Source organism: Macaca thibetana, chromosome 8 (assembly GCF_024542745.1).
Source record: "Macaca thibetana thibetana isolate TM-01 chromosome 8, ASM2454274v1, whole genome shotgun sequence".
NCBI lineage: Eukaryota > Metazoa > Chordata > Mammalia > Primates > Cercopithecidae > Macaca > Macaca thibetana.
In genome coordinates this window covers 53,838,363-53,851,302 of record NC_065585.1, presented here as the reverse complement: position 1 = coordinate 53,851,302, position 12,940 = coordinate 53,838,363, and the positions used below count along the sequence as shown (strand labels likewise).

General features: G+C 38.3%; 2 protein-coding genes across 3 annotated transcripts in view; one reads left to right on the top strand and one right to left on the bottom strand.

Moving 5' to 3' along the window:
• The window catches only part of LRRC69 (leucine rich repeat containing 69), a 137,359-nt gene extending 136,688 nt beyond the window's left edge, over window positions 1-671 (top strand). The window contains exon 5 of one of the 2 annotated variants that reach the window (XM_050802630.1): window positions 275-671. In XM_050802630.1, coding sequence (XP_050658587.1) covers window positions 275-385 — 111 coding nt within the window. In that variant the 3' untranslated portion in view covers window positions 386-671. The remainder of the gene's footprint in view (window positions 1-274) is intronic. The other variant, XM_050802632.1, reaches the window with a different exon arrangement.
• PIP4P2 (phosphatidylinositol-4,5-bisphosphate 4-phosphatase 2) overlaps window positions 1-12,940 on the bottom strand; it is a 724,054-nt gene that overhangs the window by 228,334 nt on the left and 482,780 nt on the right. The gene's annotated exons all lie outside the window — the stretch shown is intronic.

The following is a 12,940-nucleotide window of genomic DNA, read 5'->3' as shown; positions in this document are numbered from 1 at the left end:
CAAACACTTTATGGTTAGACTACATAATGATATGTTTGAATAAAAGCACACATGATCTTTCATCATTTGGATTTTGTTTAGCATTTGAGTATGACTTTCTTAGCTAGTTAAGTTTGCGTTTTTATGTGTGAGAAAAGAGCAAATCAAGCATAAATAGAATAGTGCGTCCTTTAGAAATCAATGTTCTGAAACCTCTGAGAAAGCAAATATTTATTTTAATGAAAAATATTTATTGAACACTGACTAAATTTTATTTTTAATCTTTACTTTTTAGGACTGGAAGATAAGCAAGAATCTGCAGCTGGTGCCTCTCCGAGTGTTAATTTGTTCTTACAAATGTTTTACTCAACGTGACCCTAACCTTTTTGGAATTGCTCAGGTTTAGAACAGGTGAGGTGCTCCTTCATAGCCTCACTCAACTTGCCCTGTCAGCTCTGCATACACAGATTATGCCCTACTTAGGATACTATGCTGTGCCTGTTCTCTTTGTCAACATATTAAATAAAGGAAGAAAAATAATTCCATTATGATGTTCCCAATCTAAGCACTACAATCTGCCTTTAGCTTGCTTAGATTCTAGGTGTGCTTTTTTTGGCTTAAAAAAAGTAAAAAAAAAAAAAAAAAAAAAAAAAAAAAAAAAATTGAAAAATAAAGATTTGTGTGGCAAGTGAGTTATTTTTTTCCTGCTACTTTATGACTACCACTCCTCTTTTTCTAGGTGAGTATTAAGAGACTTTGATGGGGAAAAGTATTTATTTTATGAATGTTTTGCAATTGAAAAGGAATCACTGTTTTGTGCTAGATAGTCATATTACATTTGTGTGATTTCATTTGAAGCACTAATATCTATTGATCTTCACACAAAAAATGAGTAGAGCCTGGAAACTCTGGTTTGGTAACCTGTAATATCACTTTGTGACTGTTTTTAATTTTTTTTCTCTTTTTAAAAAAATTTTACATGACAAACTGCCGAGGCAGTAGTGCAGAAATGAGAATTTTGCTCATTTTCTTTGAAGGACAACAGAAAAGTAGAAAAATAAGTTTTGAAAATATGTGGTATGCTTTGCACAGACCAGTGGTTCTTGGAAGTGTGTTCTATTCAGCACCATCCACATCAGTTGAGAATGTGTTAGAAATACAAACTATCTGGCTCCATTCCAGAACCACTGAATTAGAAACTTGGGGAGTGTGGCCCAGCAATTGCTATTTTAACAAACCCTCCACGTGATCTCTTTGCATGCTTAGTGTGAGAACCACAGGATAGACTTAGATAAAGCTGCTGCATGTTCAGAAAAGTGAGAAATGTCATTATAATTTTATATTTAAACCCCACCAGAAATCTATTTCTTCTTGTCACTACCTATGGCCCTTCTGGTGGAAAGCTGAGTGGAGTCTCTCATCTTCCAGGTAGTTATTATCAGGTTACCTTCCTAGCAAGGCCTTTTATGAGTTTAATTCAGGTTCTTTATGCATCAGAGTTGCCTCTAGCATAACTGAGAAATGAAATCAATGGAGCACAACAAAGAGATCCTCAAACCAGAGAGCAGAGTTCAGGCCCCACTGAGACAGAGGTAGGGCCTCAAGGTAACTTTCTAAAGGCTCCATTAACCAAGAATGCAGCTTAAACAAAAATAAAAAACCAAGTACAAATGAAAGACATAGGAGCTCATCAAAAATGCATTACAGAGGTAAAGTCTGCATGCTTATTTTGAGGGAAAATTGCTCAGTAAATTGATTTTGATTAGGGAAATAATTTCTTATAACCTAAGCTGTTGAAAAAGTGTTTTTGTTTTTTTTCTTTATTTCTTCTAAAAAAAAAAAAAAAAAACTGGGATACATATGCAGAACATGCAGGTTTGTTACGTAGGTATATGTGTGCCATGGTGGTTTGCTGCCCCTATTGACCCATCCTCTAAGTTTCCTCCCCTCATCCTCTACCCTCAAACAGGTCCTGGTATATAATGTTCCCCTCTCTGTGTCCATGTGTTCTCAACGTTCAACTCCCACTTATGAGTGAGAACATGTGGTGTTTGGTTTTCTGTTCCTGTGTTAGTTTGTTGAGGATGATGGCTTCCAGCTTCATACAAGTCCCTACGAAGGACATGATCTCATTCATTTTTTATGACTGCATAGTATTCCATGATGTATATCTACCACATTTTCTTTACCCAGTCTAGCATTGATGGGCATTTTGGTTGGTTCCATGTCTTTGCTATTGTAAATAGTGCTGCAATAAACATACATGTGCATGTGTCTTTATAGTAGAATGATTTATAATCTTTTGGGTGTATACCTAGTAATGGGATTGCTGGGTCAAATGGTATTTCTGGTTCTAGATCCTTGAGGAATCGCCACACTGTCTTCCAGAAAGGTTCAACTAATTTACACTCCCACCAACAGTGGAACACTCACCAACAGTGTAAAAGCATTCCTATTTCTCCACAGCCTCACCAGCATCTATTGTTTCCTGACTTTTTAATAATCACCATTCTAAGTGGAGTGAGATGATATCATTGTGTTTTGATTTGCATTTCTCTGATGATCAGTGATGTTGAGCTTTTCTTCATATGTTTGTTGTCCACATAAATGTCTTCTTTTGAGAAGCATCTGTTCATATCCTTTGCCCACTTTTTGATGGGGTTGTTGGTCTTTTTTTTGTGAATTTGTTTAAGTTCCTTGTAAATTCTGGATATTATACCTTTGTCAGATGGGTCGATTGCAAAATATTTTGTTCCCATTCTGTAGGTTGCCTGTTCACTCTGATAATAGTTTCCTTTGCTGTGCTTCTAGAAGCTCTTTAGTTTAATTAGATCCCATTTGTCAATTTTGCCTTTTGTTGCAATAGCTTATACCATTTTGTCATGAAGTCTTTGCCCATACCTGCGTCCTGAATGGTATGACCTAGGTTTTCTTCTAGGGTTTTTATGGTTTTAGGTCTTACATTAAGTCTTTAATCTATTTTGAGTTAATTTTTGTATAAGGTGTAAGGAAGTGGTCCAGTTTCAGTGTTCTGCATATGGCTAGCCAGTTTTCCCAGAACAATTTACTGGAATAGGAGATCTTGCCCCATTGCTTGTTTTTTTTCAGGTTTGTCGAAGATCAGATGGTTGTAGATGTGTGGCATTATTTCTGAGGTCTCTGTTCTGCTCCATTGGTCGGTCTGTCTGTTTTGGCACCAGTACGATGCTGTTTTGATTACTGTAGCCTTGTAGTATAGTTTGAAGTCAGGTAGCATGATGCCTGCAGCTTTGTTCTTTTTGCTTAGGATTGTCTTGGCTGTACAGGGTCTTCTGTGATTCCATATGCAATTTAAAAGTGTTTTTTTTTTTTAAATTCTGTAAAGAATGTCAGTAGTAGTTTGATGGGAATAGCATCAAATCTATAAATTACTTTGGGCAGTGTGGCCATTTTCATGATATTGACTCTTCCTATTCCTGAGGATGGAATGTTTTTCCATTTGTTTGTGTCCTCTCTTAGTTCCTTGCGCAGTGGTTTGTAGTTCTCCTTGAAGAGGGCTTTCATGTCCCTTGTAAATTGTATTCCGAGATATTTTATCTTCTTTGTAGCAATTGTGAATGGGAGTTCACTCATGATTTGGTTCTCTGCTTGTGTATTATTGGTGTATAGGGATGCTTGTGATTTTTGCACATCGATTTTGTACCCTGAGACTGCTGAAGTTGCTTATCAGTTCAAGAAGTTGGGCTGAGATGATGGGGTTTTCTAAATATAAAATCATGTCTTCTGCAAACAGAGACAATTTGACTTCCTCTCTTCCTATTTGAATACCCTTTGTTTTTTTCTCTTGCCTGATTGCCCTAGCCAGAACTTCCAATACTATGTTGAATAAGAGGGGTGAGAGAAGGCATCCTTGTCTTGTACCAGTTTTCAAAGGGAATGCTTCCAGCTCTTGCCCATTCAATATGATATTTGCTGTGGGTTTGTCTTATTATTTTTAGATATGTTCCATCAATACCTAGTTTATTGAGAATTTTTAACATGAAGGGATGTTGAATTTTATCAAAGGTCTTTTCTGCATTTATTGAGATAGTCATTTGTTTTTTGTCATTGGTTCTGTTTATGTGATGGATTACATTTATTGATTTGTATATGTTGAACCAGCCTTGCATCCCAGGGATGAAGCTGACTTGATTGTGGTGGATAAATTTTTTCATGTGCTACTGGACTGAATTTGCTAGTATTTTACTGAGGATTTTCACATCAATGTTCATCAGTTTTCTTTTTTTGTTGTGTCTCTTCCTGGTTTTGGTATCAGGATGATGCTGGCTTCATAAAATGAGTGAGGAGTCCCTCCTTTTGAATTATTTGGAATAGTTTCAGAAGGAATGGTACCAGCTCCTCTTTGTATTTATGGTAGAATTCAGCTGTGAATCCATCTGGTCCTGGACTTTTTTTGCTTCAATTTCAGAACTTGTTATTGGTCTATTCAGGGATTCGACTTCTTTCTGGTTTAGTCTTAGTAGGGTGTATATGTCCAGGAATTTATCCATTTCTTCTAGATTTTCTAGTTTATTTGTGTAGAGGTGTTTATAGTATTCTCTGATGGTAGTTTGTATTTCTGTGGGGTCAGTGGTGATATCCCCTTTATCATATTTATTGTGTCTATTTGATTCTTCTCTCTCTTCTTTATTAGTCTAGCTAGCAGTCTATTTTTTTTTAAAATATTTTCAGAAAACCAGCTCCTGGATTCATTTATTTTTTGGAGGGTTTTTTGTGTCTCTAACTCCTTCAGTTCTTCTCTTAGCTTTTTCTTGTCTTATGCTAGCTTTTGGATTAGTTTGCTCTTGCTTCTCTAGCTCTTTTAATTGTGATGTTAGGATGCCGATTTGAGACCTTTCTAGCTTTCTGGTGTGGGCATTTAGTGTTATAAATTTCCCTCTTAACACTGCTTTAGCTGTGTCCCAGAGATTATGGTACATTGTCTCCTCATTCTCATTGGTTTCAAAGAACTGATGCGCTTCCCTTTGTAAGGTGCCCTGGACTTTCTCTCTGGCTGCCCTTAACAGTTTTTCCTTTGACCTTGGAGAATATGATGATTATGTGTCTTTGTGTTAATCTTCTCATGGAGTGTCTCAATGGTTTTCTCTGTATTTCCTGAATTTGTAAGTTGGCCTGTCTTGCTAGGTTGGGGAAGTTCTCCTGGATAATATTCTGAAGTGTGTTTCCCAACTTGTTTCCATTCTCCATCTCCTTCTGGTACTCCAATCAATCATACGTTCGGTCTTTTTAAGAAATCTCATACTTCTTGGAGGCTTTGTTCATTCTGTTTTATTCTTTTTTTCCCCATTCTTGCCTGCATGTCTTATTTCAGTCAGGTGGTCTTCAAACTCTGATATCCTTTCTTCCGCTTGGTTGATTGGCTGTTGGTACTTGTGTATGCTTTAAGAAGTTCTTGTGCTGTGTTTTTTAGCTCCATCCGGTCCTTTATGTTGCTCTCTAAACTGGTTATTCTAGTTAGTAATTACACTAACCTTTTATGAAGGTTCTTAGCTTCTTTGCATTGGGTTAGAACATACTTCTTTAGCTCATTGTTGTTTTTTATTACCTATCTTCTGAAGTCTACTTCTGTCAATTCGTCCATCTGATCCTCCGTCTAGTTCTGTGGCCTTGATGGAGAGATGTTGCAATCATTTGAAGGAGAAGAGGCACTCTGGCCTTTTGGGTTTTCAGCATTTTTTCATTGATTCTCATCTTCATGAGTTTGTCTAGTTTCAATCTTTGAGGCTGCTGACTCTTGGATGGGGTTTTTGTGGTGGACTTGTTGTTGATGATGATGATGATGCTGTTGTTGTCACTTTCTGCTTGTTTATTTTCTTTTAGTAGTCAGGACCCTCTTCTGTAGGGCTGCTGCAGTTGGCTGGGGGTTCACTTCAGGCCTTATTCATCTGATTCGCTCCCATGCCTCAAGGAGGCTGGAGAGCAGCAAAGATGGGTGCTTCCTCCTTCTTCTGGGACCTCTGACCTCGAGAGGCCCCAACCCCTGATGCCAGGAGAATTGCTCCTGTATAGGGTGTCTGACAAACCCTGTTGGAGGATCTCACCCAGTTAGTTGGCATGGGGCGCAGGACTAATTTAACAAAGCACTTTGTCCCTTGGTGGAGAAGGTGTGTTTTGCTGGGGGAAAATCCACTTGTCTAGGTTGTCCGGATTCCTCAGAACTACCAGGAGGAGAGGCTAAGTCTGCTGGTCCTTAGAGACTGCAGCCACCCCTCCCCTTAGGAGCTCAGGCCCAGGGAGATCCGAATTCTGTCCCTGAGCCTCTGGCAGGAGTTATTGGACATCCTGCAGGGAAGCCCTACCCACTGAGGAAGCATGGGTCAGGGTTAGACCTGAAGAGGCACTTTGGCCATAGACTGACACAGCCAGTGTGTTGGGCTGTGGGACAAGAGTTGGGACCAAGCCATCCAGCCTCCCTGGCTCCAGCAGGGAGAAAGCGCAGCCTGGAGCTATAGAAATGGGGGCTGCCTTTCCCTTGCCTAGGGAGCATAGCGTGTTAGGCAGTTGTGAGTCCCAGTGCTGGCTGCTGCCCCTCCCACAGGGAACTCAAATGGCTTAGACAGCAGGCAGTGGCAGCAGATGCTGTTTGCTCCTCCTCCTGGGAGGAGATTCCAGCTGAGAGGCTATAAGAATCTGTGAGTTCCAGGGTTGGGACGCTAGGTCCCAGTGCATGGGTTTGCGAGTGGGATCTTCCGATCTGTGGATTGCACAGTTCCGTGGAAAAAGCACAGTTTCCCCGGCTGAGTAGTGCACTCACTCACTGCCTCCCTTCTGTGGGGGAGGAGATTCCCCTTCATGTGGCTCTCAGGTGGGCTGCTGCACCACACTGCTCTTCCTTCTCTCCGTGGGTCATGCCAGCCTTCTAGTCAATTTCGATGAGAGAACCTGGATACCTTGGTTGCCGGTGAAGGATTTATATGCTTATTATGGTTCTTCTTTTTTTTTTTTTTTTTTTTTTTTGATGTGAGCTTCTGAACCATGCTGCTTCTAGTAAGCCATCTTGGCCCTGCCCCCTAGAAAAGTGTTTTGTTTATCATTTTTAACCCCATGATCTCAGCTACAATGTATGTGCCATCTTGGTCTTAGGGAGAAAATTTCATCCATCCATCTATCTCAGGTGACACAAAAGAAAATGTTGGCTCCCTAACTTCTCCTTTCTACTCCTGTCCTTGTCATATTCCAAGGTACTGCAACCTGGTTTCTGCTCCTCCATATCATGGCAACTGGCCTTTCAGAGGACATCAGTGACTTACTCCCAGTCCAGTTCCTCCTCCTCTGACTGGTACTACATGGAAGGTTGGGCTTGATTGGCTGTCTTCTGCCTCTTGGAATTATATGCCTGAGGTCCATTCCTTTTCCCCATCCCTTTAACAGAATCCTCTTCTATATTTCTCTCAAAACCGTGTGTTGCATAGGATTCTCTACTCAGTCCCATTTTCTTCTTTTTGAGGGCTTTTTCTTTACCAAATGAATCTCTACTCTCACCAGTTTCATTTAGCTTCATTTATCACATCTCAGTGAGTACTGTCTGAATCTGTTTCTCCATTTTAACCTGTGTTTCCAAGCTTCTCAATTTCAAGACATCTAAAATAGAACCTCAAATGACTTCCAGACATTTATTTTCTAATAGTGGTAGTCCTGAAAATAACCTAGACAACAAGGAACATGCAAAGAGATATTTTCTGAAGAAAAACTAATGAGAGTTTCTAATGTTATTTTGGAGATTTTAGAAGCTTTATCAAATGAAAAATGGAGTCCAGCTTCATTTAAAATTTTCTCAGTAATCTCCACTAATAAATATGTTAAGAATGAAAACAATGCTTTTTAACATGAAAGTCTTTAAAAAGCTAATATACATAATGGCTTCTTATGATTACCTCTTCTTAACAAATTGTTATTTTCCCATTTATTCACTTATTAGACCAATATTAACTAGGGGCTACTATCTACTGGGCACTGTTCTAATGATATGGCATGAACAAAACTGGCAGGGCCCTTGCTTTCATAAAACTTACTTTCTAATGGAGGGAGACAAACAGTAAACAACGGGCTAACAATATAACGATAAGTACTTTGGTGAAGTAAAAGAGTATCCAGAAGATAGAGAATTATGGGAATACTTTTTATATAGGGCCTGAATCAGATAAGGTAATATTTGATCAGAGATCTGAAGCAAGTGAATGAGTGAGTCCTATGGATATAATGGATAGCAATCAGTTGAATATTTAAAAAGCTAAAAGCCCAAGCTAAATGTGTGCTAAAAAAATTCATTACTCTGATGTCAGGAAATTTAGTGTTACTGGTTGCATGGTCATGTATCAAGTGTCACCATGGTAACCAGACTCTGGAAGGATGCATCTGCTTCTGCCCTGTGGGGTCAATTCATGTTCTTAATCACTGATTAATTAAATTAGAAACATAATCAATCTCTCTCCACATATACATGTATGTGTATGTGTATGAGAGAGTGGTTATCTTGTCAATCTATAATCCATCTGAAACTCTCCTTTTGGGATCTGAAACTGCAAAATATTTTCTAACAATTACAACCAACTTTTTTTATTCCGATGAAGTTAAAGCAACTAGAGAAATAACTTCTTGTGAATTATCTAGCTTCAATTTTTTCCTTTTTTGTCTCTTCTGTGGCTGCTCTTTGGAATTTTTGTTTTTCACTCACATTTGCCTCAGAGAATAAAAAAGAGAAACTCAAGTTTCTTTTACTGTTTGTTATAAACTCTTAACATCTATGTTGTGGGGGAGTAGCTTCAAACAGAAGAATATATATTATTTTAGGATTATTAATGAATTCTATTTATGTCCTCAGTTATTAAGAGTAATTCAAGTGTGGTCTCTGATTCTTTATATTTGTGTATCTTATTTGTAAATGCAATCCAAATGGATTTTCTCCATTTAATTATTCAATATTACTAACAACTTTTCACAATGGTGTTAGTTGAATTCAGTGGATAAAGAGTTGCTAAATCTAGCTAAAGCATTGATACTATTTTTCTATAATCAAAGCAATAAACCATTATGTATAATAGCTATTTTAGGACTTTTATGTTAAAAAGCATTGTTTTCTTTCTTAATATATTTATTAATGGATATTACCAAGAAAGTTTTTAACGAAGCTGGGCTTAATTTTTTTATTTGATGAAGCTTCTAACATCTCCAGAATAACATTTGAAACTCTCATTGGTATTTCTTCATAAAATATCTCTGCATGTTCCTTGCTGTCTAAGTTATTTTCTAGACTACAGCTATTAGAAAATAAGTGGCTGGAAGTCACTTGCTCTTGCTAAAGAACTGTTTTGCCTTGTGTCCGTGAGAATCTCCCTAGGCAGTTTAAGCTGCAAATTTACTGCTGGTACTTTGGGAGCCTTCTGTAGGCCACAAGGCTCCAAATTGCATGAAGGCTCCTGACTTGAAGTTCAAAAGGGATCTGGAGACTCATAGAGCAGCCATGGCACACCAGAATTAAAGAAGGGACTTTTAAAAGGTCCTTGTCTCATTAGAGTCAGTGCCCTGAGGGGCCAGAGAAATCACCTGAGGTGACAGGAGACATGTGCCTTGTTTCTAGATGCATGGTTGGAGTGAATGAAGATAGTTAATATGGCAGCACAGTAGTGTTGGCAAGTGAGAAAATGAGCTATGGAAACTAAAAGAGCAAGGCTACTTTGGAAGGTGGGATGGGAAAGGCAAAGGATCTATAATCATAGATTCAGGCCATCCACGGGCAGCTGAGAGTTCTGACACATTCAAAGATAAGTGTTTGGGCCTTAAGAAGTGAGGTGGGGCTCATCAATATCACTGCAGACTAAAGGTGAGCAAGCTGGTCAGCATTAAGCCTGGATCATGAGTTGCAGGCAGACAGCCTGGGGTAGGGGCTGCATGGGCCAGAAGCTTCATGAGGGCCACTTTATGGGAAGTTACTGGCTTTTATTCTTGTGAGTAATTTGATACATATTTGGAGAAAGAGGAAGAAAGTGAGTGTATTGGAAAGTAGGGAAGTTGGATCATGGCCATCACTCCCCTAGTAAAATTAGAAAAAGCCTCCAGTCACTTTAACTATAACCAAAGCCTGTGATTTCTTTTCTGGTGTGACTGAAGAAACCAGGGGTTACTTGTGGTTTATTATTTTATCTTTCCAAATAGAGGACAAAAAAGTGCGTTTAAAATGTTTTAAAACTGACCAATTAAAATGCCTCATTCAAGTAAGTAACATTGGTTTGAAAAAGAAAGTACTACTTCAAAGAATAAAATATCCATATCTCACTAAAAGATTTTCACTTTATGTTTCTAAGTGCTCATCCAACAAATATTTATTGCTACTTCTCATAAAGAAGACATTATCCAAACTTAGGAGATGACGGACAAAGCCTCAGAGAGCTTTTATCTGTCCTATCACAATGACCAGAAAGGGATTCCTTTAAAATGTCAGACCAAGCTCTTCGCTGCTCAAATCCTGCCAGTCCCACTCTCCATATTCTATTTCCTCTGCCTGGATAAGTGTTCCCTCAGATGTTCTGGCTCATTTCCCCGCAACCTTTAGGAAGTCCCTCCCTGGCCACCCTATTTAAAATTATGATGCCCACCCCAACATGCACAAAGGCTTTTCCCTTATCTTTCTCCCTCATCACCTTCTATTTCACTCTGCAATTTACTTACTCATGTATTTATTGTCTGTCTTCCTCTACTACAGTGTAAACTCCATGAGGGCAGGGTGTGAATTTTTCCCTCTAACATTTTATTACGAAAATTCTCAAACATACAGAAAGTTGGAAGAACTTTGCAATGAGCACCCATATACTCATCACCTAGATTCTATAATTAACATTTACTGTATTTGCCTTATTAAATATCTATTTATTCCTCTGTTCAGTCATCAGTCTAATTTTTTACGCATTTTGACATAAATTGTAAACATCAGTATATTTCCCTTCTAGTATTTCAGTGTGCATGTCACTAACTAGAGTTAAATACTTATCTTTTTAGTTTTTTTACATGAACATTCCTATGCACAAATTTACAAGACTTTGGCAAATACATTCCCAAACCTTGATAAAGATATGGAGCATTGCCACCACCCCAAAAAATGTTCTGATGTCCCTTCTCTGTAAGGTTGATGAATTTTACAAATAAAAATATAGAATGCCCTGGTAAATATGAATGTTAGCAAACAATGGATACCCTTTTATATGGTAATGTCATAAATATTGCACAGTGCACATTTTTACTAAAAAAGTATTTGTTTATCTGAAATTCAAAATTAATCTGGCAACGCTGCTTTCTGGTAAATTCCATGCTGCTCCTTCACCCCCAGCAAACAACCATTTTTCTGATTTTTTTTTCCACCGTAGATCCGTAGATTTTGCCTGTTCTAGAACTTCCTGTAAAAGGAATCATACAATATTTATTCTTTTCTGCTGGCTTTTTTCCCACTTAGTATAATGATTTCAAGATTCATCCATATTGTTACATATATCACGAGTGTGTTCCTTTTTGTTACTGAATAGTATTCCATATTATAACTGTGATACACTTTGCTCATCCATTCTCCAACTTGGGCTTGTCCAATTTTTGTTTAATATGAGTAAGCTGCTATAAACCAAAGCATACATAGAAACATTCGTTAGCTGCCAGTTATGTTCTAGACAATGGTCAAACTCCTTGACATCCCTTACAGGCACTTTGTGGTTTAGCTTTTCTTACCTCTTCTCTGGTCTCACCTCTTGCCACTCTTTCCTTAAGCTCACTTTCCTCCCAACTGTCTTCCTTTCAGTGCTCTGAACCTGCCATGCTATTCCCACCTGGGGACTTCTCTATGCAATTCCATCTAACTGGAAAACAGTTTCTCCCTGATGGTTCCTAGCATGTTTTTCTCCTATTCCTGTATTTACCACAGTGGGATCAGAAGCAAGTTTCCTCACTTCTCAGGGCCTCTATCAGTGACCTCTCTACTTGTGACATAAAATATAGTCCCTTTTCAGGGGCTTATTATAAAGATTAAATGAATCAATTTATGAAAAGCACATAGCCTGGCATCACAGTACGTGTTCAGTCAATGTTTGTAACAGATGTCATGGAGGACCTTGAATTTCTAGAAGCTTATGCTTTATGTATATTCAATACTACAGAACAGGGAATGGTTCAAGGTGATGGCAACAGTGCAGAAGATGAATTAAGAGGGTATAATCAAGCAAGGAGGAAAAAGACCAAATTGAGTTTATAAGACTAGTCTGCATGAGTACACTAAATGACAGTTGAGTTTATGGCAGTGGGAACTGAACATGAGATAGATTTAGAAGACCTTTATTTTAGAGATAGAACCAACTTACTATGCATCAAAGAGCAAAGTGGGTGGAGACATGAATAGCTAGAAACTTTCCATCTTATCTGGGTTTTATTTGGGTATTTGTAAGAACGTCGGTGCCAAGTAGCAAGGTAAGAGATTTGGAAAGGGGCTCTGGATATGGTGGAAAAAGATGAGTTTGATTTTATGATAGATATGGGAAATTAAGGATGCTAACTGGACATTAGTGGAAATGCTCAACAGGCCATTGGAAAGAAAAATATAAGCAAAGACATGGATTCTGACAAGGAATGAACTATATCCTTATATCATCAGATGACTATGATTTCATTGCTGTTCTACAAATTTAAGTCCTCTTTTAGACTCGTCTTATATGGATATGGGGTTTTAACAAGTGAACAATTAACTTATTTCCTTAGATGTTGTAGTCTCAGATACCAAAGATACAGGGACATGTACAGAAGGTTCTTGTAATGGGGAGAAGGCCAGAATCACACACGGGGAGCCTGTTGCAAAGTCAGAAGGCACACTCTTGGAAGGGGACCACTTAATAAGGTCTGGCTGTGTCAGTGATGAAATTTTTCTTTTCTTTTCTTTTCTTTTCTTTTTCTT